General features: G+C 34.6%; 2 protein-coding genes across 3 annotated transcripts in view; one reads left to right on the top strand and one right to left on the bottom strand.

Annotated features, from left to right (window-relative positions):
- The window catches only part of LOC145286159 (elongator complex protein 5-like), a 33,107-nt gene extending 19,475 nt beyond the window's left edge, over positions 1-13,632 (bottom strand). Inside the window, exons 1-4 of the mRNA XM_080134931.1 lie at positions 13,460-13,632; positions 5,445-5,505; positions 1,927-2,007; positions 84-328 (exon numbers count right to left, since the gene is read on the bottom strand). Coding sequence (XP_079991057.1) covers positions 84-328; positions 1,927-2,007; positions 5,445-5,505; positions 13,460-13,514 — 442 coding nt within the window. The 5' untranslated portion in view covers positions 13,515-13,632. The remainder of the gene's footprint in view (positions 1-83; positions 329-1,926; positions 2,008-5,444; positions 5,506-13,459) is intronic.
- A 1,476-nt stretch (positions 13,633-15,108) lies between these two features.
- The window catches only part of LOC145286157 (general transcription factor IIE subunit 1-like), a 249,632-nt gene continuing 237,999 nt past the window's right edge, over positions 15,109-26,741 (top strand). The window contains exon 1 of one of the 2 annotated variants that reach the window (XM_080134930.1): positions 15,109-15,238. The gene's annotated coding sequence lies outside the window, so the exon portion shown is untranslated. Of the gene's footprint in view, positions 15,416-26,741 lie in introns of both variants that reach the window. The other variant, XM_080134929.1, reaches the window with a different exon arrangement.

Here is a 26,741-nt window from a genome sequence, read left to right as displayed (position 1 = left end):
TCAAATAGTAAAGAGTTGAATTTTTCCTTAAGTTTAATATAAGAGTTTTAATTGTCAATGATGCTTGGAGCATACAATCTTACCTGCAAACGGTGGAGTGTGTGTATCAGTGAGTCTTTTGAGTAAACGACAGGTATAAGAAGGTGATCGATGTATTATCAAATTGGTTAGAGAACAAAGCATAACAGTGACCTGTTGACCTTGTGAATAAGAATTGCTTAAAATGGGATCTTTCTGCAAATAGGAAAGAATATCTGTGTCTTTGACTGAAAGATGTCCGTTATCCAACCAACCAAGAGGATCACAGCTAAAATCATGGAACGTGCAACTGCAAAGATGAAAGTTAAAATAAAGATGAATCGTTGGAAACATTCAAAAAGAGTATTTGTTTGATTTAAATGTTATTTATATTTCTGATATGGTGGAAGATCTTGACATCTCCTTAGAATGGATTACTTAGTCTATAAAAGATGCAAGCAAATAGTAACCAATTGAAGAGAGTAAGCTAATCTTGATACTCTGGCATTCAAGATAAATTCAAGTGTCAATCTTTTATTTATTACAGTGTACAACAAACTTGTTATAACTAGGGCTATGACAACAGCATATTCTTTTCCTTGTTTTGACTCTCACGTTTATATCCATTGATATCTTATATGCTTTTTATGTAGAGTGATGTGGTTCTCAGTCAATTAATAGTATCTAACTGTGTCAGAGATATACTTGAGTGTAAAAACATTGAAAAGAATATGCTGTTGTCCTAGCCCTAGTTATAACTTACTCTGTGTAGTGAGTCTCATTTCATCATATTAATTTATACAGGGATATATCAGTTTCTGAATTTTTGAGATGAGGATTGGGTTGACGTACATGATGATGTACACTGATGCTGTATGCAGAGCGTTTCAGGGAGCGTTTATTAATCTGAAAAGAAAGGAAAGAATTTTGGCATGTGTGACATTTTTTTATTTTTATTTTGGCTTGAACATTGCGCTGTTCAGATTATTTTGTTATTATATATATCTTTGGGGGGGGGGGGGCTGGATATTATTTTTTTGTCCGGAGATTATAGTTATTTTAATTTTTTATTTTTGAATAAAATAATTAAAACCAAAACAGTCGTGTTCTCGTCGAGTAGATTTTTTTTTTTTTATTCAAGAAAATGAAAGGTACTTATGCACTTATTGATCCATGCTGAAATAATAACTTTATTATTTAGAAAGCCATTCTTAACATGGGGACAGGAGGGTGTTGTGTACCTATTTTGTACTCTCACCTAACAATTTTATAAAAACAGATATCGGCCAATTTTCCTGTTAATAATTACCTATAACTATAATCTCTGGCCCCCCCAAAATATCCAGCAAAAAAACAAAACAAAAAAAAAACATATAACAAAATAATCCGAAAACCGCAAAGTTCCAGTCAAAATGAGTGTATGATAACAACTACCAGTTGTCAAAATTTCAGCTTTTCACAGTTGTTATTTCCACCAAATATTAGGTTTTAAAATTTTGTCCCTTAGTTTTGGACGCTACTGTAGTGTTTTTTCGGCTGTCTATGACCAACATGGTGTTTTTTCAGCTGTCTATGACCAACATGGTGTTTTTTCAGCTGTCTATGACCAGCATACTTTTTGTCCAGGATCATAGTATTTTTCAGTTCTTTGTTTATATACAGTGTTGTGTTTCAGCTCTATCTATGATCAAACTATTGCTTTTCAGCTCTGATCAAAGTACTGTTTTTAAGCTCTCTGTCTATTAATAATCAAACTATCATTCACTAGGTCTTAGCCAATGATTAAAATAAAGCAAGTTCTAACTGTATGTCTGTATCATATGAATTTTGATGCCGTTCATTTACAACTTTTTTCATGCTATATCACAGAATGATAACAAATTAAAATGGAAATGTATAACAACTTACTGTAAAAGAGTTTCTTCAGGCAAAACATTCTTGAACATTTTAGGGGGAATATCAAAACATAGCAAGTGGATCTGGTCAAACCTTGTGGAAAGAATAGAAAGATCTACGTTCATAAATTTCAGATACGAGGACAGTTTTGTTTTTACTCTTGACACATAAAATGGTTAAATAAAACAAGTTCTTGTCCAGAATTCCCCTACAGTAAATGAATAAAAATTAAAGAAAAATCAATATAATGTACATACCTGTGACGGAACAAAAATATTTAAAAAATTTTTTACTTATAATTATGCATTCCTGTTCTAAAATACATGTATGTGGGAGCTGAAAACTTTCACCCTTTAACTCAGAAGAGCGACCTAGCTACGTCACTTCCTGTTTCTCATATTTCACCCTCTTTTCCACTGAACGCTTGATCAGTCAAGATGTGACAAACACCGCTCGGGTGGAGCCATGAGCCACCGCCGTGTCCTAACTAGCCAGTCAACCGCAAGTAACGTTACTCATCTTTCACTGAACTCTTATTCTTCCTATCACTCTTCCCTGTACATTTATGCAAATAAATTGCAGTTGTTTCATTGATATATAACGGCATATTTTCGTCTACATTATGCGACCTTTTGTCTTTTCAATTCCTCTACCATTAAATACATCCATTCACCATTATATACATGGGGACGGGATCATCTATCAAACAGACCATTCCATCCTGTCTCCAACATGTATATATATATATATATATATATATATATATATATATATATATATATATATATACGAGCAAACAATTAATACAACATGTTAAAAAAACATGTATATATACACATATACATGTAATATCTATCTGTAAAAAAAAGAGAATTTATGTTTTTCATATATATTTTTTTTATTAAGTAAACTTAAAACAAAGCGAAAGGAGAAAATAGGAAATTTCAATAAATTAGAAAGAGTATTATACACAAAATAAAAGCAAAAAAAGTAAATTTTTTATTTATGCTCATTTTAAGATAAGCCTGTAAAAATTATTTGTAAAAAAAAATACAAAGTGATTTTTTTTAATAAAAATTTAAACATATGTTACACATTAGTATGTTAAAAGGGTTATTACACAAAAAAGGGATGCCATTTGTCTTGCTCAAGACAATTTTTAATATATTATATGATTTTGATATTTAATATCTATATGCTTTAGATCTTTGGTGAATTACTGTGTTCTGCGCTAAGACTATGCTGGCTTGATTATCACCATTAATTATGACGGGAGTTTTAAATAATTCTGATTCTAAAACAGTCTTTAGAATAGCTTTTAGGTATAGTGCTTCTTGTGCAGGATGTGTGAGTGCAATGAATTTCGCTTCACATGTAGAGAGAGATACAATCTCTTGCTTTTTAGATTTCCATGAAATAATAAGCCCATTTTTGATAGTCTGAAACAATATCCAATTATACTTTTTTGATCTTCATCGTTTCCCCAATCTGAATCTGAAAACCCTTCTAATTCTAGGGAACTTGTTGATTTTCTAAATACTAAATACTTAGTTCCTCTTAAATAATGAAGGACTTGTTTAGATCTGTTTAAATCCTTCATTATCGGTCTTGATAATTTTTGTGAAAGTTCTCTTACTGTATAGCATATGTTGGGTCTCGTAGCAGTCATTAAGCATATAAGGCTTCCTATTATCTCTCGGTATAGTTTATCATCAATTATATCAGATTCTGTGTCTGTATTTTTATTGATATCATTCTTGACAGGTGTAGAACGTTTCTTGCAGTTTTGCATTCCAAACTTTAATCGGATTTTATCAATGTACCTCGATTGATTCATTTTAATAATTCCTTTTTCATAAGTAAATTGTATGCCCAGAAACCATATCTTGCCAAGATCGGTCATTTTGAATTCTTTATTTAATCTGTTCTTAACATCGGTTAACATTATGTCACAATTTGATGCAATTAAAATGTTATCGACCCATAAAACTAAAATCAGTAGTTAATTGTCTTTGTTTTGGGTATACAAACAGGGGTCAACTGGGCATTGTTTAAATTGTTGTTCAATCATATAATCATGAAATACTGTATTCCAGCATTAACTGCTCTGTCTCAAGCCATACAGTGATTTGTTAAGCCTCTACACGCAACTTCTATTTTTCATTATGAATCCCTCTGGAGGAGTAATATAAATTTCCCAGTCCATTGGGGCATTTAAAATAAGAATTTTTTTGTCCATTTGATAGATGTTAAACTTATATCGCAATGCGATTTGCAATAAAATTCTGATTGTCATTAGGTTTGTAGTCGGTGAAAATGTAGAAAAATATTCTATACCGTAAATCTTTAGCAACAAATCTGGCCTTGTACTCTTCAACGCTTTTATTGTTGTTACTTTAAAATTCCCGCTCAAAACACATGTGGAACCAATGGAACAATACATATATTTCTCTTCTACTCCCAGGCATTACTTCCTCCTTAACATCAAAATGAAGAAAAGAAATAAAAATCATGTACCTGACTTCCTACCCTGACGAGACTATTTTTAGCAAAATATTGAACTTACAACAACAATAAAAGTAAATAAAATGATTTTATCATTATTTTTGACACTTTTTTTTTTTTTTTTTTTTTTTTTACACGGTGGTCACCACTTATCAAGGCCCGGAAGCCACTCAGGGGTAAGGGTTATTGCAAGTACAGTACGTTAGTGTGGAGATTTAATGAAGTGTTTACTTAAGGGGGGGCAGTTCAAAATATTCAAATTTCTCATTTAAATTTTATTCAAAATAAGTGTCTTCTTCTAAAAGTGTGTGAGCATCTTTTACTCGTTTACAACCTTTTTATTCTTTTTACAAAGGCGTTACCACATATCAAAGCCCGGGGGCCACTCGAGGATAAGGGTTAATGTGTGTATTGCAATCATTGGGACATTTGCGTAATAATCGTTTGTAAGAGTAAGATCATTTACGAGGACGGTTGAACAAGAACATGTTTACATTGGACTTGAAGATAATGATATTGTCGTCAGCTGGAAAGCAGACTAGCAGAACAAAGTTCAACATTCAAGCAGGTCTAGGGAAGAAGCTTTATCTTTGAATCTATGTTTAGGTTTAGGTAAAGATAAAGAGTGAGGGAATTTATCGATAGTGATTTTTAAACCAACAGTGACAAACTGACCACAAGGTAAATGATGTACATTTTTAATAGTGAGTTACCACTTGTCAAGGCCAAAAGCCACCCAAGGATAAGAGTTAATGTGATGGATTATCAGTTGAATAATAAGGAAGATTATGAGAAGATTGAAAATAGTGAACGAACATGATTCGATTACTTATGAGGACAGTTTGTGACAAGTATTTGACATTAGAGTTAAGATGATAATGTTGTAGTCTGCAAGGAAGCAGTCCTGTGATAATGTGTTCACAACAAAAATGAATGTTTTCCAGTTTTTAAACAAAACTATATATAACTATAACAAACATACATCACATATTATTTCATATTGCATAATATTACAAAATCCGTACCTGTTGGATAAAGACTTGAGATAACATGTTGCTAAAGGCCAAGCAGACTGTTCAAGTGTATCTGAAAAAATATTTTAAAATATTTTAAATAAATAAGATGAATATAAATACGAATGAAATAAAATTGAAATAACAAAAGTCAATAAATAAGTTAATCCTGAATCATTTAGATTTTTCTGTTCAAACTTCTTCAATGAAATTAGTACATGGAGACCTGGCATTGCCCAGGATTGAATGATAATCAACGACTGTTCCACATCATAATTTTATTGCCATTGGAATTTTTCAATCAAATCGATTGATTGCTTGTTCTAGTTGAGGACCCACTGCAGTGCACCAGGTGGAAATTTTAGATGTCTTCCTGCAGTAAATTAGTCCATTATACATTGTAATCTACATTGCACTGTAGAGAACCTACTGTTGATTTTATACAATTATTTTTATATAATAGCTTGACTTTAAGTTAAAAATTCAAAAGTCAAGTATCCTGGCTCAATTGCGCCCTAAACAGAAACAAGCTCTTGTCTTATCAAAGAACCTGCTGTTGATTTTATACGCCAGGCCCTTCTGCAATGATAAAACTTTTCAAATATACTTGTAATGCTATGCTTTATAAAGTGATAAGTTTGTTCAAAATAAGACTTGGATTTAGGCAAGCCCATTCCACAGCAGACATCCTAACTGTAATCTCTGAGCGTATATACCATTCACTTGACAAAGCAGGGGAGGGTAGAGCGGTAGCTCTAGATATATCTAAGGCTTTTGACAGGGTATGGCATGAAGGTTTTCTCAGGAAAATCAGATCATACGGTATCACTGGAAGAATACTTAACATAATTAAATCCTTCTTAGATAAGAGAAAAATCCAGGTTGTCCTCGATGGTTGTACATCTAAACAATATGATATGAATCCAGGAGTGCCTCAGGGGTCTATCCTTGGACCTCTATATGACCTCCCTGACAAAATTGTCTGTGAGATGGGTATATGTGTTGATGACACCACACTCTATAACAGACACGACAGGAAAACAAATGAACACATATCTAAAGAAATGGCAGAAGCACTAGAGGACGACCTCCATCTGTAGTGCAATGGGGACAATAATGGATGGTCACATTCAATGTTGCCAAGACTAAACTTGTTTCCTTCAATAACTACAAGAAACCTTCTCTACCACCAATAGCAATAGCCAAAAACTCTTTATCTGAAAGCACATCTTTTAAACTCCTTGGCCTAACGTTCACAGGAAACATGACTTGGAAAAATTACATTGAGAGTATTGCCAGGACCGCTGCGAAAAAGGTAGGTTCCCTCTACTGTGCTAGAAAGCTACTAACGCTCGAAAGTATCCTGTACCTCTATAAGGCCACCATTCGCCCATGTATGGAGTATTGTTGTCATATTTGGGCTGGTGCATCTGCTACTAGTCTCTCACTCCTAGACAAGGTTCAAAAGAGAGTCGCCAGCCTGATAGATTCTGAACTGTCATCTAAGCTTCAGCCTCTGTCCCATCGACGAAATGTAGAACAGGCAAAGGGATGCTACAAGTACTTTAACGGTGAATGCTCCGATGAACTGCAAGCACTTGTGCCCCCTCGACGTAAATACCCCCAACAAACCCGACAAGCAGCAAAATCCCACCCCTTCACAGTTGAAATCCCTAGATGTAAGAAAGCCTTCTACTCCAGTAGTTTCTTCCCCAGAACCGCTGGACTTTGGAATTCCCTTCCGGGTTCCTGCTTCCCCAACTATACTGACATACAGAAGTTCAAGTGTAACGTGAACCGACATCTTGCTACCCAACTCCCCACATAGTACCCCTGTAGTTTATGTCCCTGATAGTAGCCCCCTACATCAACGTAGCAATGTGCCTTGTTTGGGGTGAAAATGTAATTTAAAAAAAACTTCCTTCTTTAATCAGATTTTTCGATTATCGATTAACGATTTTCAATACTTATCAGAGGCATTCCAATACAAAACCTATTTAAAAACACTCTCAGACTCAAAAAGTACATTTATGTGAAAGTTCATAAAACCAGCCCAGCCCAGCCCAGCTTTTTCAGAGTCCATATGGAACAAACTTACACACACACACACAAAGTGTCTTTTATACATAAGTAGATATATAAAACTAAATTTTTAATGACAAAGAGATAAGCAAAACATTTATCTAGAGCAAAACCTAGATTTGATATTCAGAATGCTTCTTTTTTTTTTTTTGATCAACATTAGATGTAAAATACTGATTTGCTTTTAAATTCTCCAAACAGTTTTTCATGTTAAACAACTGATGGTCTCTACAATAATATCTGTGATTGCAATAGATTAACTGTCTTACAAGAAAAAGAGTTTTCCAATGACCAACTTGAAATTAAAAGTTTTATTTATTTAATTATTTATAATTTTAAAGGTTGAAAAACTTCCAAGTACACCTATCAGGTTGACAAGAAAGTTCTTGTGGTTTTTAACTTTTAAATTCAGATGGAAATATCTCAGCTCAAACAAAAATTTATTTGTCGAAATAAGCACTATCAGAATCAACACAATTGTATTTATGCCAGTAATATAAAAATCTTGCGCTCTGATGGCGATGAAGTTGCTGCCGCCATTTTTGATATCCCTTAAGCTTTGGAAGCATTTCCCATGCAGAAAGTTGTCAAGATGCTTGAAAAATTGAAAAAATGGTAATCAGTAGGTGAGATGTCGGGAGAGTACGGTGAATGAGACAGAGTTTCGTAGCCCAATTCTTCAACTTCTGCAGAGTTAGTTTAGCAACATGTAATTGGGCATTGTCGTGGAGGAGAACTGGGCTTTTTCTCTTAATACTGTGTGTTATTATCGAAGTTTCTGATGCATTTCATCCATTTATTGACAGTAGCAATACCACATCATTTTTTTCTTTACATCGAATAAACTCAAATCAAGCATTATTGAAAAGAACATAAAAACAACAAAAAAATAATATCTTTAGTTTTTTAAAATCGGCTCATTAGAACTGGAGTTATAACCATTCAAAGTATCAAAAAATGTGTGGTTCACTGGACATTTTGCCTTAAGTCAGTTCTATTCAAATGCATATAAACTTGTGACTGAAAATGGTTGAAAATTTGCACAATTTACAGACTAATCCATCTTTAAAAAGTTGTATCTTCAGATCTTTTTAAGATATTATGATAAAATTTTGAACACCATAACACCATGAAGGTTCAGTTTGCATTATTTATGACCATCTCACTTGGTAACTTGCATACTAATTAGCATATTCCAGTTTCATTTTAACACCTTTAAGTAGAAACATCATAATAACAGCAAAGAAAAATGGTAAGGCTTTATCATCGTAGGAAGTATTATTCTAATGGATATTATCATTCGCCATTATAACATCATGAAAAATCCAAGATGGCAACCGAGAAATCCAAAATGGCCAACATGACATGATTCAAAGAAATTATTAACAAAATATGGTTTGTAGCATATCAAATTAAAGGAAATTTATTACAGAGCAGAATTATGTTTTCAAGTACATTAAACTAATTAGCATAATTAAGTTTCATTTTAACAGCTTTAAGTAGAAGCATCATAAAAAAAAACATTTAAAGAAATACAATGTTTTCATGTACATTAATTAAATTTCATTTTAACGCCTTCAAGTTACTGTGACAATTATTGGGTGAGTTTCTACCACTATTTTGTATAATATTTTATTTTTAAGATATTGTTGAGACTTCAAGAGACATTGCGGCTATTTTTTCTTGTTCTCATGTAACGCTCGACACTACATGTTTTTTGAACAGAATAAACATTTACAATACCAAAGATTTATCAAGATAGGTAGAAGAGTAACTTGCCTTTGGCAACATTTATTTGTTATATATTTGTTTTTTGACCACTTTTTCATACCTCTGTGGATTGTAAAACAAACCCAATAAAAGTTATTCTTTTACTTAACTGGATGTTTTAACTCATTTAAAAGCATGGTCATTGTCGGTTATTCTTTTTCAAAAATATTCTTTTTCTTTCCATAATTAAAGCTTATGTTTTCGAAATAATAAAAAAAATAAAATGAATACTTTATGCTCGTAAGTTAATTGACGAACACTTGTTTGCGGATTTTTTTTTTTGTGCGGGTCACAACGCACAACAATTCTCATGTTTATATGCAGTTGTCACTATTCCTATCGACTTGTGCAAAGTTTTTATCCAATTCTTTTCAAATATTAGGACAAAAGAAATTAATATATTCACTATTAAACAGCATTTGAAGACAGTTTCTATCTTTATTTATCTTTGTATTACAAAGTGTTAACTTTGAGATGTTTTATTTGCGACTCGAAAGCGAAGAACAACAAAAAAAAGCAATGTTCATTGTCGGTTATTCTTTTTCAAAAACATTTTCTTTTCCAGTCCATAATGAAAAACTTATGTTTTCTAAATAATAACAAAAATAAAATGAACACGTTATGTTCATAAGTTAATTTATGAATGTTTTGTTTACAGATTTTTTTGTGCACGCCTCGGCACACAAGAATTCCCATGTTTATATGCAGTTGTCAATATAGATTCGTGCATAATAAGTTTTTATCCAATTCTTTTCAAATTTTAGGACAAAAGAAATTAATATATTCGCTATCAAATAACATTTGAACACAGTTTCTATCTTCAATTATCTTTGTACTAAAAACTGTCAACTTTGAGATATTCTAACTTTTGACTGGAAAGACGTACGTGTTGTGTTCAAATTCCATAGCAAAGGCAATTCTTTTCTCTGATTAGCTAAACAATTAGAAATGTTGTCGATGGGTACAACTTCTGCTTCGAGTATTTATGTGAACACACCCCAACGGGCATGCTATGCTGACATGTTTCGTCGTTAAGACTTTGAAGATATAAATCACAACAAAAATATTAAAATAGCATTTTAAAGTAAATTTTATTGTGAATCCAGTTATATAAGTTTAATTTTGATAGAGGTAGGAAAAATGTACTTATTACTGATTTAAAGACTATGAGGGTCAAATTAAGTAGGCAGTGTGAGCCTTGTCCAGCGCTAAACGTTATGGTCTCTGGTATTGCTATTGACAGTACTTCACTGCCATAATGGTTTTGCCTGCATTCAAAAAACTGTAACGGATGAGGTTGATTGCAGACCAAACAATCAGCATGACCTCCTTTTGGTGCAACTCTGGCTTTGGGAAGTACTGTGGAGCTTTATCGGCGTCTAACCACTGAGCTGAGCATCGCCGATTGTCATAAAGAACCTACTTTTCATCGCAAGTCATAACCCAGTCAAGAAACGAGTCATTATTGTTGCATAAAAGAAGTGAAGGTGCTTGTGCAGAGAGTGATCCACACTATTTTTTAAATTGTATTTCCAAGTTTAAAGTTTATATGTTTTTTTTATTCAATTGCAAGGTTAAAGTACAGAATAGGTACAAAACACCCTTGCCTCCCTATGTTAAGAATGGCTTTTTAAATAATAACGTTATTATTTACATCCGGATCACTCTCTGCACTAGTACCGAAGTGAAGATTTCTTTTGGTTGTCGTTCAATTTGTGAGGCACCCATTTGTCAAATTTTTGTCTTTCCAGTCTCTCTCAAGTGGTTGGAAATCGTCATATACATTACGTCTGATGTAGAAGTTCTCAAACAGTTGTACATGAAATGGCTTTGACTAAGGTTCTTAATTGATTGTTGTTAACTTCCGATGGCCGACCACAATGCTCATCATCTTCAAGACGCTTGGTGTCACCACAAAATTTCTTAAACCACCATTATGCTGTGCATTCATTAGTGGTTCCTGGGCAAAATGCTTTGTTGATATTGCGAGCTCGGTCTAGCTTGAATTGAAATAAGAAAATCATGTGAATTTGCTTTTTTTACTATCGTGTATTAAACTTTCTGAAAAGAAGACAATTGTTTTAAGTTATTTGAAAATAAAATTTAAAATTCTGTAAGAACTTTCTTCTTAACCTAATATATATATATATATATATATATATATATATATATATATAAATAATATAAAGCTGAATGTCTGTGTGTGTGTGTGTGTGTGTCTGGTCACGAATAGACTCCTATATGATTGACTATTTAAAAAAATTATTACATATAATGATTGAAGATGTATCGAGACACAGGAATGGGTATGTTTGATCTGGCAGAACGGTGGTTCATTAAAATTATGGGGTCCGCGTTCGTGCCTGGTCCACAAAGTATGGAAATAAAAAATTTAAAAATAAAAAAAACATTTACAAGTGTTTTTGATATAGATGTACATAAGAATACTTTGATAAGTATGTTTTAACTTAAATAGGGATGATATAATAAAATTGTGGGGTCTGCGTTCGCGCCTGGCCTCCATAGAATGGAAATAAGCACAAACTTTAATAAAGACTTTTCATATCTCTCTGCGTAAGTATATTTTGATAATTATGTTTCAGTTTGAAGAAATATGGTATAATAAAATTATGGGGAGTTCGTTCGCACCTGATCTCCATAGAATGGAAATATGTCACAAAGTTTAATAAGGTTTTTTAATATAGATCCACAGAATATTGTGAACAAGTATGGTATAATAAATTATGGGATTTATCTATTTTACTTTTACTTTCATCATATTTTGCTTCGGTTTTGATACCCCCAAATTCGAAGCTATCTCTTTCCAACCCTTCCTTTTCATAACCTATCATACTTTCATAAATCAGAGTCCATTTTCTGTAGGCTGTTTTTGAACCCAGTCAACGACGGGTACTTTTGCTAGTATATATATATATATATGTCTATATTAATGAATAACAATATAGCTATATTTCAAGATCTAAGGTTTTATTTATCTTTCAGCATATCAAAATGTTGATACATTTTACAGACCTGTTTCATTTACATAAAACAATCAATATTTTTATGTAAAAATATTGATTGTTCTACAGAAATGAAACAGGTCTGTAAATGTACAAAAGTTTTCATATGTAGAAAGAACTGGTTGTTAAGATAAATAAAACCTTTATATATGCTCTGCTGGTATATTTAACAATAGGTATCCCAAAATAGCCTAGTTTAGGATGCAAAAACTGGTAAATAAAGTTAAATGGGTTTGTATTACTGTACACATAGATTCGAAAACGTTGTCAAAACAACAAATAAATGTTATCAAAGGCAAGATAAGTTACTTTTCTACCAAACTGGATATATTTTTCATGTTTTTATTCAATGTAACATGTTTATTCAGCTCGAAAAGCATACAGTGTTTACCGATGTATTGGAAAATTCAAAATGGCTCCCAACTCTCTCTTTAATACGGTAAGTTCAGGAAAAGATGTTATAAATAATAAACTAGACAAAATACGGTTAGAAATTCGCTCAATATATGTTACCGTGACATAAGTTGACATATATTCGGTGTTTTTTAATAGTATTTTGTATAGTTTATTATTTATAACACCTTTTCCCAAACTTACCGTGTTAAAGAGATTGTCGGGCGCCATTTTGAATTTTCCAATACATCGGTAAACACTGCATGTTTTTCGAGCTGAATAAACATGTTACATTGAATAAAAACACAAAAAATGTATCCAGTTTGGTAGAAAAGTAACTTATCTTGCCTTTGATAATATTTATTTGTTATATATTTATTTTTTGACAACTTTTTCGAATCTATGTTTACAGTAATACAAACCCAAATTTAATCATCTTGCGTTATAGATATATAATTCTTTTTCTTATGTCTTTAATAGTTTTTTTCCAGGTTACTTCAAGCTATGTCACTAATTTTGGTGAACGCGGCTTTATTTTTTACACAAAAAAAATGTTGGTGTTTTTCAAATTTAGTAATCGGATCGGAACTCATTCCACCAGAAATGAATCCCTTTATTTATTGTAAACAAAAACAATGATCATGACATATGTACCAAGTAAAATACAAAAGAAAAACGAGTTCAGTTTTAAAAGGATATAATTTGCAGGGAAAGGATGAACAAGCAAAACAATTTGCCAAAAAATAATTATGATTTTACCTTTAATAAGAACAATTTTGGATTGCTCTTTCCCATTTAATATATTTTCTATCATGACGACAACGTGGGTTTTATTGATGTAAATCTTAAGCTACTAGAGTGCTCTCCCTTGATGAAATTCTAAAGTAAAGCTAGAAAAATATTTTTATGTAACTTTTTAGTTAGTGTAGCTCAACTCTTCCGTAGTTTCGTATATATTTATTTTATTTACCTACCTTTTTTCACAAAAAAGTGTTTATAATTATAACATTTTGCAAAATAAAAAAAAGATCTTACTCCCTCTATAGAAATTACTTTGTGGTTTTAAATGAGCATGTTCTTGTGTGACTGTGCCGAATAAATTATATCAGTAATTGTCAAGTAAGTACTTTAGTACCGTGACTATGTTGTACTAGTCACAATGTACTGATAGCAAGTGTCATCGTAAAATGTAAAAAAAAAAACACACACACACCCTCCCCTAAGGCTGGAAGGAAGGATGGGCGGACCTGAAGAATCTTGCCCCCGCTCTAATTTTTTATTTTTATTTATTTTTTTTTTTCAATTTTTTTCAGCGGATTATTATCAAATGGACTACGAGATTATAAAAAAAAAAAAATGAAAAACTTAATATTCAAATATTTGTAGTGAGTGCTCAAATGCAATTGCAACGACGCAACGTTCTAGTAAATCCATCATCCATTTTAGAACAACCCAACGATTTTAGTCCAAATTTTGTGAATTTAGTCTTTTTTAAAGCAGTTTAAAAAGTAAAATTAAAAAAAAAAAAGATTAAACTACTTTTTAGGCGAAATCTCGCGAATTTAGCTACCCCCTTTATTTTTAAGCGGTTTAGCCCTTTTAAAAGATTATTTTAAAAAGCGAATTAAAAAAAAATAGCTTTAAAGGCTAAATTCGTTAAATTTGGCCTAAACATGGCGTGGTCGCCGTGGTACTAAAATGGATGATCGAGCGTTTGTATTAGAAACAGAGAATCCCTTACAAATATTTAAATGTTGATTTTTTTATTTATTTATTTTATTTTTTTTTTTTTGATAATCTGGTATCATTCGATAATAATCCGTTGAAAAATATAAAATAAAAAAAAAAAAAAAAAAGGAGCGGGGGTAAGATTCTACAGGTCCGCCCAAAAATGAAGAAAATCATGAATTTTGAGCTATCGCACTTCACTTCCGCAGTAAGCCATATGTTGTACTTATAATAAAGATGACTTTTTTCCGGTCTAGTTTTTGAATTTGTAACATTTCACGTGTAACGATGAAACTACTGCTGTAATTGTTAGCGTTACTACTTCTACTACTAAAACATATCTTAAGTAAAACTAAGCTGTTTTGGAGTATTATTGAAATCCCACCGAAAGCCATTTCCCTCGAAATATTTTGGATAACTGAAAGAGGAATTAACTCAAATTCCTCTACCTCCCAGAGGCAGAGACCGCGTGCTGGGAAATAGAACAACTTCACCCTGCTCAAGAAAATTGTTGTCATTTGTCGACATTAAAAAAGTTCTATTTTTATTATTTATTTATTATCCTTATTAAAGAAAACATGCCAGAACTTGTACAGTTTAACATCTCCCTGCAAATTTAGAAAGTGTTGTTGTATATACCGCAAAATCCCGTTATTCTTAACATAGGGAAGGAGGAAAGTGTTTTGTTAACTCGTTCCTTGCCAAGGACAGAACTCTCTTAAAACGAAAACAATTCTCAATTGATTTCCGGGGTGGGGACATTAAACCGTGTAAACCGTCATGGTTATGAAATAAGTCCTTTGGGAAACGGTAAGAAAAGAAAAGAATTTTACGTTTCGTTTCCATTCCGTTTCTAGCTTCAATTCGCATTTTACACGTAACTATACGAACCGGAAGTTAATGGCGCGCTCTGCAAATGTTTTGTTTACCACTTTTAGGCCGGTTCGCTTAACACGCTTTACTTTCTATGAAAAGTAATCAACTTTTGTAAGTTTGTAATTTTTAATTTATGTATAATTTATTCGGATGCAACTTTGGATTTCGTATATGCATCGGTTACTTGGTAATTTTCGCCTGACATGTCTAGGAAAGCTGAACATGGCATGTTTTTTTTTGTTTTTTAAACCACACACATGCTTTGTTCGGTGTTCAACATTGAAATAAGCTATTTTATCTGGAATAAAAATACAAGAATAATTAATCTCTAAATTAACAGGAAAAGATCACCCTTAATTAGATTTAATGTTATGTTTCTAAATTTTGGATATGAGGATTGATAATTTGTACTGGGATTATTCGAACTACTCTATTCTCATATTGAGTGTTATTCTCACAACGTTTCGATCGATGTAACCTCCGACCTTCTCCTGGTGGATTTAAGGTTCTTATCCACTATTTGACCCGAGCGCTGAAATAACGTTATTATATAGAAAGCCATTCCCATTCTTAACGTCGAGAGAGGGTGTTTTGTAACTATTCTGTACTGTTACTAAACAAGTTGGTGCTAATGCAGAGTGATCCGCGCTATTTTTTAAATCGTATTTCAAAGTTTAATTAAAGTCTTATGATATGTTTTTTTTATTCAATTGTAAAGTTTGAGTATAGAATAGGTACAAAACACTCTCCCCTCCCCATGTTAAGAATGGCTTTTTAAATAATGACGTTATTATTTACGTCCGGATCCGGATCACTCTCTGCACTAGTACCAACAATTTAATAATAATAATAATAATAATAATAATATCGGAAATTTTGAATTTAACTTGAAAATACTATTAAAAAAAATAAAAAATAGTGCATAACCGCCGGATTTTGTCGAACACTGGACTGGAATTTTTAACGGAATTCTTGGTTTAATCCACGAGCATGCTCTCATTTGGTCAACTATGACCGGGTAGAAGTCTTAAGCAATTCGCAATTCGGTACTTATACAGACTCACTCCGGACCGTGCTATTTTTATTTATTTATTTTTTTTTTTAGATAGAATGGTGCTTATTTAGAATTAGACTTATATACAGAAAAAAATCTTTGATAAAACTTGCGGAGAGCGCTCCGTTTTAGGGTTGTTTTAAAAATGGAACGGAAATTTAAATTTCGTTCCGGTTTACTTTTTTTTTTGTGCATGCCCCTCCCCCCTCCTCCCCACAAAAAAATTGAAAGTAATAAAGTAATAAAAATTAACTTACAAAATTGATAACACGACCATCTATATGTGCACAAGTTGCAAATATAAGAATTTTTATGCAATAGTAAATTTTGGGAACAAGAAGATTTAAGTAGGAGGTTTCTCGTCAAACATGGAGTATTGCCCAAAGCCGTTCTTAACATGGGGAGGTTGGGGGTGTCTATTCCGAAAGCCGTTCTTAACATGGGGAGGTTGGGGGTGTCTATTCCGAAAGCCGTTCTTAACATGGGGAGGTTGGGGGTGTCTATTCTGAAAGCCGTTCTTAACATGGGGACGTTCGTTGGGGTGCCTATTCGTTAAGCATACCCGTAAACCTATAGAAGTATGCAAAAAAATACCAAAAGAGTATACCAAATTGACTGTTTTCGTTTAAAAATTAAATTATTTCAGTTTTTGTTACTATTTTTTTTTATATATAAAAAGTAAGTAAAACTTGCAGAAAACACTGATTTACAGTTGTTTCAAAAACGGAACGAAATTTAAATTTCCGTTCCATTTTCATAACAACCGTAAAACAGAGCGTTCTCCGCAAGTTTTACCAAATCTTTATGATGTACGTACTTGTCTCGGAACGAAGATGTCATATTCCAAAAACTGCATAAATTGATCTAGTAGTTCTTTTTTTTTTAACTAAGAAAATCAAATTTTATGACTAAGCGAGACGTCCCCCCCCTGTTAAGAATAGGTTTCTTAATAATAACATTATTTTAGCACAGTACATATTCTGCACAAGTATGCACGATTGTATTCTTAATATAACCCGCATTGAGGATCGCGTGTCACTTAGAAATTGATTTTACTTAGTACTTTATCCGTTACGTTACTCCCGTGTTGGAAAAATACACCTGAAGAAGGTTGGAGATTACATCGACCAAAACATGAAAATATCACGCAGATGAGAACAGTAGTTTGAATAATCCAAATAGATGTTGTCGTCATTCATATTCATTCCATGGAATTAAATTGATTCTTAAATTTATTTTATATAAAATGTAAAGGTTAAGCCTTCTAAATTATTTACGATTAAAAACGTTACTCATAAACATTTTATTTAAACCGTGTTTTAGTAAAAAAATGGAGTAAAATAAAAACTAAATAAACACAGTTAACCACTAAATTATAACTGCTATAACTTGGTGTTCAACTGTGTTTTGTAAGATATTTTATCTCACCCGTTTTTGCTCCAAGACATTGGCAGAAAATTAACATAACAATTACAACAAAGCGTATTTCTAAAATTTAATTAAATTTTATTCATTCTTCATTAAAATTTAATTAAATTTTATTCATTCTTCATTAAAATTTAATTAAATTTTATTCATTCTTCATTAAAATTTAATCAAATTTTATTCATTCTTCATTAAAATTTAATTAAATTTTATTCATTCTTCATTAAAATTTAATTAAATTTTATTCGTTCTTCATTAAAATTTAATTAAATTTTATTCTTCATTGCAAAAAAGGAAATGCCTTATTTGCCTCTGAATAGAACTAGTAACAACCTCGAAAGGTAATAGTTGTTTTATCTTCATCAGGAACTCGTATCCAGGTACAGCACTGTTTGAAGATTGGATTAATTGCAGCCGTTTAAAGGGGGTTGGTATGACGCCTTCTGATGAAAAGATTCAATTCTCGACTTAAGTCGACATTACAGAAGTTCATAATTAATGTTCGTTTGAGTAAAAAGTCATTAATGACAAGTCGATAATTCTGACCTTAAAAAAAAGTCTCTGAGAACTACAAGCCCTTGTACCCCCTCGACGAAAATACCCCCGACAAACCCGATAAGCAGCAAAGTCCCACCCCTACACAGCTGAGATCCCTAGATGTAAGAAAGCCTTCTGCTCTAATAGCTTCTTCCCCAGAACTACAATACTTTGGAATTCTCTTCTGGCTTCCTGCTTCCCCAACTGTACTGACATGCAGAAGTTCAAGGGTAATGTGAACAGACATCTTCCTGCTAAACTCCCTACATAGTACCCCTGCAACTTAGGTCTGATAGTAGCCCCTACATCAAAGTGGCAATGTGTCTTGTTTGGGGTGAAAATGTAATATTAAAAAAACAAAAGTCGCAAGGAGACAAAGGGTAGAGGCACCCAAATGTCTCATATCCATAGAGAGTTGAGTTCCATGCTCCTTCTACGGTTGCATGTCTGTAAAGAAAAAAAGGCATTTAAAGCCCCCCCCCCCACAAGCTCATCGCTAGCGGTTAAAATATTGACCAATTTGATTGGTCTAAACAAAGACAGTGGGTGGCCAAATCAGCCAATGAGGGTCTTGCTTATAACACCTTGGAAAACCTCATCAGTGTGCCCTGTATTTAAGAACTCAGGTGATAAGTCATCTCCCTCTCAGTACAGACCAATAAGTCTCCTGTGTGTCATAAGTAAGTTGCTGGAATCCTTATTAAATATAGAAATAGTCAACCACCTCAGCAGAAATAACCTTCTTAGTGACATGTAATATGGTTTCTGTTCTGCAAGATCTACCACAGATGTGCTAACGGTTATATCTCATAGGATTAGTGAATCTCTTGACAAAGGCTTCCTTTCCAGGGCAATTGCTCTTGACATATCAAAGGCCTTCGACAAGGTATGGCATAAAGGCCTACTTCACAAGATCTCCAGCTACGGTATAACTGGAAATATTCTCTCTATCATTAAATCATTTCTCTCTGGTAGGCTCATAAGAGTAGTGGTTGATGGACAAAAATCAGAGGCCTGCAGTATTAATGCTGGAGTCCCTCAAGGGTCCATCCTGGGCCCAACTCTCTTCCTGATCTACATCAATGATCTCTCTAAACACATACTTAAATCATTTGTTGACATCTATGCTGATGACACGACCATCTACAGCAACACATCAAAGGCTGTAAATGACAAAGCTCTCTCTGATTCTCTCTCCTCTGATCTCAAACGAGTGATTCAGTGGGGGAAGACGTGGCATCTAAAACCAAACTCCTATCTTTACATCATCAACGCTCTGATCCCCATCTGGCATCAACTGAAATGGATGGCTCTCGTCTAGGAGAAGCCCCATGTTTTGACAAGCTTCTGGGCTTGACCTTCACTCCTGATCTGAAATGGAACACCTACATCAAGTCTGTTGCCAAGGTTGCTGGAAAGATGGTGGGATCCTTCTACCGCTCCAGAAGATATCTCACTACTAATGCAATTCTCTATCTATATAAAAGCCAAGTACGTCCAAGGATGGAATACTGCTGCCATATCTGGGCAGGAGCTGCTAAAAACAGCCTATCCTGCCTTGACAGAGTACAAAATAGACTTTGTGGCTTAGTGGGGGATGCCCTTTTCTCTTCCCTGCAACCTCTCTCCCACAGAAGAGACGTTGCAGGCCTATCTTTGTTTTATCGTTATTTCCATGGCAGGTGCTCGTCTGAACTCCAATCTCTGGTCCCCCTCGCCAATCTTTTACAAAAAACACCCATTTAGCTGAATCCACTGTCAAAAACTTTCCCCACTCTTTATCTATGCCTAAATCAAAACGTAGATTCCATGAACAAAGCTTCTTTCTTAGAACTGCACGCCTGTGGAACTCTGTTCCATCTGCCTGCTTCCCTCCTGACTACAACTTGGATGTCTTCAAGTCCAACGTAAACAAATTCCTGATGAACCGCCCCCTTCATTAGACACTTTAAATATCCACACTAACGTATTGTACTTACAATAACTCTGAGTGGCTTCCGGGCCTTGATAAGTGGTGACCACCTTGTAAAAAAAAAAAAAAAAAATTGTAGAATTTCTCACAGTTTATAAAAATCGGAAAAATCTGTCCAAGAAAAAGGCGAGCTAAGGAATAATGATAACTTGTTCTTAACTGTCCTTTAACTAGAAAATTATTAACTTAGGTTATCGTCTTCCTTGGCTAGTCTCTTCTTAGACGTTTATAAAGATGGCTACTATATTTTTTAGTACAAGTTTTCGTTTCGGCATTTCACATGTACGATGAAACTTACTATAACTTTTTTTAAGATGTATTTAATTTATTCAAACAAATGCATGTTGTTTGGAAGTGAATTCTGAAACCCAAGTCTGTGTTAAATACAGAACCATCTCAACAAAAATAACCTTCTTAGTGACACTCAATATGGTTTCCGTTCTGCTAGATCTACAGCAGATGTGCTTACAGTTATATCTCATAGGATTAGCAAATCTCTCGACGGAGGCAACCTTTCTAGGGCAATTGCTCTTGACATATCTAAGGCCTTTGATAGGGTATGGCATAAAGGTTTACTTCATAAGATCTCTAGCTATGGTATTGCTGGAAATGTCTTCTCAATTATTAAATCATTTCTTTCTGATAGGTTCATAAGAGTAGTAGTTGAGGGGCAAAAATCAGAAGCTCACAGTATTAATGCCGGTGTCCCTCAGGGGTCCATCCTTGGCCCAACTCTTTTCCTGATCTACATTAATGATCTTCCAAATCACATCCTTACATCATTTGTAGACATCTATGCTGACGGCATTACCATTTATGGTAGCACATCTAAGACAGTAAACGACCAAGTTCTCTCCAATTCTCTCTCCTCTGATCTTGAGCACGTAGTACAATGGGGTAAGGAGTGGCTGGTTACTTTTAATGCATCTAAAACCAAGCTTCTCTCTTTACATCATCAACATTCTGATCCACATCTGGCATCAATTGAAATGAATGGCTCTCGTCTTCAGGAGGCCTCAAGTTTTGACAAGCTTCTTGGCTTGACCATTACTCCTGATCTTAAATGGAACAAGTACATCAAATCTGTTGCCAAGGCCGCTGGAAAAATGGTGGGATCTTTCTATCGATCCGGTAGATATCTCACTGCTGATGCTATTCTCTATCTATATAAGAACCAGGTACGTCCAAGGATGGAATACTGTTGCCACATCTGGGCAGGAGCTGCTAGAAAGGACTTGGCCTGCCTTGATAGAGTTCAAAATAGACTTCGTAGCCTCGTAGGAGATGTCCTTTTCTCTTCCTTGCAACCTCTATCTCACAGAAGAGATGTTGCGAGTTTGTCTCTGATGTATCGTTATTTTCATGGAAAGTGTTCGACTGAGCTTCAATCTATGGTCCCCCCTCGCCAAACTTTCACAAGAAACACTCGTCTAGCTGTAAACACTATCAATAATTCCCCCCCCCCCACTTGTTATCTGTGCCTAAACCTAAACGTAGATTCTATAAACAAAGCTTCTTTCTTAGAACTGTACGCCTGTGGAATTGTCTTCCGTTTTCCTGCTTTCCAGCTGACTACAATATGGTTGTCTTCAAGTCCAATGTAAACAAGTTTTTGATGGGCCGTTCCATATAAGTTAACAAATTTACCGAATTCCCATTACTAACGATTACTATATTGTCCAATTTCTACTGTACACTCTTTAACCCTTGTCCTCGAGTGGCCTTTTGGCCTTGATAATTGGTGATGCCTGTGTAAAAAAAAAAAAAAAAAATTTTTTTTTCATTATTTTTACTCTTGAGTGTGTACCTCTTCATATCTTATATGCTTTTATATAGAGTGATGTGATTCTCGGTTGATTAACTGTGTCTGTGTCGGATTTATACTCAAGATTTAAAACAATAAAAAGCATATGCTGTTGTCATCGCCGTATTGATTACTTCATCACCACGTTACATTCATTAATCTTGGGTGGCCTTTGGGCCTTGATAAGTGGTGACCTACCCCAAGTAAAAGAAGAAAAGAATGAATTTTGTAGGTTTTCCTGCACAAAGGTAGAATTATAAAATGTTGATTCAGATCTAACGATCCCAAACCTGACCAGAACATGGGAAAGCCAAAGGGAAGCCAGATAGGTCTGTTTTTTCTAATGTGTCTTCTTACATGTATGGTATTCAGAGGTGCATATATGATTATATATAGACGTGCTCTCGAATACGGTAAAGCTAAGGTACTTAAGTGGGTGCTTTACATATTTATACGAGTATATGCTTCTACATGAACTACTGGCCTGTCAAAATTATGCTTTGAGGGTCTGTTAGAAGGCAAAAGAAGCAGAGGAAAGCCAAGGAAAAGATGAAGAGAAAATGTTTTTGATTGGACATCTCTCAACAGTTGGGCATCCATCAACCAATTTGCCCTGGACTGGAAGGAATAGTGAAAAATAACTTACGTGGGTTCGGAACCAAGCAGAAGATGCAGCTCATGATGATACTTCTACGTATATATATATATATATATATATATATATATATATTTATATGGGGGGAACATGTGGCTATAGGCCTGCATTTATGGAGATGTGTATGTAGAGATGTCTACAACAACGAGAAGTGTGGATAGAGATAGAGATATGTACATGACGATGTGGGCATACGGATATATTCATATGCAGATGTGTGAGGGCAGGCACGTATATGAATGGATGTGTGTGTGCGTGCGTGCGTGTGTGTGTATATATATATATATATATATATATATATATATATATTGTTTTAACAAAAACCAAGACTTCAAAGAATGGGTTGATAGCAACAAATAGTGTATTTCATCGTTAGTTACAATTGTTTCAAGACTATTCAGACAAATTCAAGCATTATGTCGTTTGAAAATTTCCACAAGAACAGCCTTTCTTCAGACTTATTGACTAAAAAACACTTTAACAATAAAACATTATGGAAACCATTTCCCTTATAAGGAAAAGAAAACAAGCAAAAGTATCTTTGCAAAGTATATACGAAAGTATAATTTTATGCGTGAACTTTAAATATTTACTTTAACAGTGCTCAATACATAGATAGAGCTAGGTAGTAAGTTATAAAAATATATATGGCAATTAAACTATACCGAATATTCCGCGTTTCATCCACGCTAGGATTCGCCTGACGAATCCTAGCGTGTAGCTTAATTGCCATATATATTTTTATATGGGTGTATAGGTGTGTATGAGAATGTATAGGTATGCACACGTATGTAATGGGGAGGTGTACATTACAGAATTTCAGGTTTGTAGTGGTACTCTTGGTTTAGAGTTCAATACATAGGTGTGTGTGTGTGTGTTCTTACTGATTTTTATATATCATTTTACAGATATATATATATGTAAGGTATATTGATATTGCGATATATGCAACTGTAAGCTTGCATTTATATGGGTGTATGTAGAAATGGCTACAAAATAAAATGGTTAGAGAGACCACATTCAAAATTAGATATGTATGTGGGCATAAAGATATGTGTGTGGGTGTAAAATTATGAATACATGCATGTGTGATTGCAGGTATGTACACAAAAGTGTGTGTGTCTATGTACACAGGTATACATATATGCATGTGTATATATGGCGGGTATTTGTGTGTGCATATTACATAAATTTAATTTTTTTTTTTTTTAATTACATTTTCACCCAACCAAGGCACAGTGCCACTTCGATATAGGGGGCTACTATCAGAGACATAAGTTGCAGGGATACTATGTAGGGAGTTGAGCAGCAAGATGTCTGTTTACATTACACTTGGACTTCTGCATGTCAGTACAGTTGGGGAAGCAGGAACCCGGAAGGGAATTCCAAAGTCTAGCAGTTCTGGGGAATAAACTATGAGAGTAGAAGGCTTTCTGACATCTGGCGATCTTTAGAGTATAGGGGTGGGACTTTGCTGCTTGTCGGGTTTGTCAGGGGTATTTACGTTGGGGCGGGGGTACAAGGGCTTGTAGTTTGTCAGAGCATCCACCATTAAAATACTTGTAAAACAGGCAGAGGGATGCATTTTGTTGATGGGACAGAGGTTGAAGCTTAGATGACAGTTCAGGACCTATCAGGTTGGCAGATATTTTTTTTGAGCCCTGTCCAAGAGTGAGAGATTAGTAGCAGATGTACCAACTCAAATGTGACAACAATGCTCTATACATGGGCAAATTGTGGCCTTGTAGTGGTATAAGATACTTTTAGGCGTAAGTAACTTTCTAACACGGTAGAGAGAAGCCACCTTCCTTGCAGTAGCCTTGGCAATGCCCTCGACATATCTGTTCCAACTCATATTCCCTGTGAACATTAAGCTGAGATGTTTGAATGAAGTACTTTCAGGTAATGTATCTTTAGCCATAGCCATTGGTGGTTGAGAAGGTTTCTTGTAATTATTAAAGGAAATGAGCTTAGTCTTGGCAGCATTGAATGTTACCATCCATTTTCGTCGCTATTCCACTACAGATTGGGGGTTTTCCTCTAGGGTTTCCCCGATTGCCTTGGATTTGTGTTCATTCCTTTTCCCCTCGTGTCTGCTATAGAGCGTGGTCTCCTCAGCAAATATGCCCATCTCGAAGACTATTTCATCAGGGAGGTCATTTATGAGTATCAGGAATAATAAAGGACCAAAAATCTACCCCTGAAGTACACCCGCATTTATATCATATTGTTTTGATGTATGACTATTGAGGACAACCTGGATTCTTCTCTTATTTAAGAAGGATTTAATTATGTTAAGTATGCGTCCAGTAATACCATAGGATCTGATTTTGATGAGAAAACCATCATTCCCTACCTTGTCAAAAGCCTTAGATATATCTAGGGCTACTGCCCTCCCCTCCCCTGCCTTATCCAGTCCATGGTATATACGTTCAAAGATTACAGTTAGGATATCTGCAGTAGAATGGGCTTTTCTAAGCATGTCTCCAGACTTGAACCCAATAGAACAGGGATCGGCAACCTTTTGCTAACAGTGTGCCAACATTCATATTTTATAGCAATCAAGGTCAATATAAATAGCAATCAAGGTCAATATACCTGTTCTCAGTGTATTTTATTTTATAAAGTATACAATAATATCAAAGTTTATAAATAATGTGAAAAAAAAAACAAACAATTTCTTAAAAGTTTTTGTAAAGTTTTTATTATTAATGGGACCCTTGTCCTTGCATGGTCTTTGCCAATTCCTCAATGTCGGGAACATACGAGGGGCATGCAATGAGTAATGCCCCTGACCCACTTCGCATAGCAGTAGAGCAACCAAACTTGGCACAGTTATTAGTCTTTCTCTATATAGGAACCATCCAGAGTTATGCATTTCTCCCATCATCTGATGCAGCTCTGGAGACCGTTTTTGTAGAACACCCCAGGTTGGTCCTCCAACTACGATGTGACTTTAGAAATCAAAGCTGCATCATCTGGGAAACGCTTTCCTTTCAAAAACAACTTCATGGCTGGGAAGAGGTGAAAGTCAGAGGGTGCAAGGTCAGGAAAGTAGGGAGGATGGGGAGAGGATTTCATAACCACATGCCCGTGCTTCTGATCTGGCGACATGCGAGTTGTGGACCGGAGCATTGTCCTGCAAGAGGAGGGTACCTTTGCTGATCTTGCCCTGCCTCTTGATTTTGATAGCTTCCCTTAATTTCCTCAAAAGTGAAGCATAATAGGCACCTGTAATTGTGGTACCCTTTGCCAGGAAATCTGTCATCACTACTCCGTCCTGGTCCCAGAAGACTGTGAGCATGACCTTGCCAGCGGAGGGCTGCACCCTTGTCTTCTTTAGAGGTGGTGAGTCTAAGTGCTTCCACTGCATTGACTGGGCTTTGGTCTCTGGATCATAGTGATGGACTCATGTTTTCATCCTGTGTAATTAGTCTTTTGAAAAATTTTGACTCATCTTCTTGGCCCATCTCCAAATTCATCTTCGAGCATTCATCGCGTTCTCGCTTCTGGAATGGTGTGAGCAACCTGGGAATCCATCTGGCAGACACCTTATGCATATCCAAATGGTCATGAATGATAGTTTCCACAGACTCTGTACTAATCTTGACATCTTGGGCTATTTCGCAAATAGGTATGCGCCGATCTTCCAAAATGGCAGCCTCAACTTGACGGACAGATGCCTCATCAATGGCAGAAGGTGGGGGGGGGAGGGGGGACCAGGTCTGGGAGCTGTTTCCACAGACTTCCAGCCATGTTTGAATTCATGATGCCAGCGTTTTACAAGGTCATATGATGGGGCATTATCACCATAAGTTTCTTTAATTTCATCAGAAGTCTCCTATGGTGTGTGTCCTTTCAAATACAAAAACCGGATCACTGCTCAACATTCAACAGGCTCCATTTCACACCTGACTCAGTTCAAACACCTGTAAAACAGAAACCGCCATTAGTTTAGAGCTGTAATTTGCCACATAACCCGTAGAGATA

The sequence above is a fragment of the Euprymna scolopes genome, chromosome 10 (genome assembly GCF_053919585.1).
Source record: "Euprymna scolopes isolate OS-2025 chromosome 10, ASM5391958v1, whole genome shotgun sequence".
Taxonomy (NCBI): Eukaryota; Metazoa; Mollusca; class Cephalopoda; order Sepiida; family Sepiolidae; genus Euprymna; species Euprymna scolopes.
Note: the sequence above shows the minus strand (reverse complement) of the source record. Positions and strands in the feature narration are given on the sequence as shown.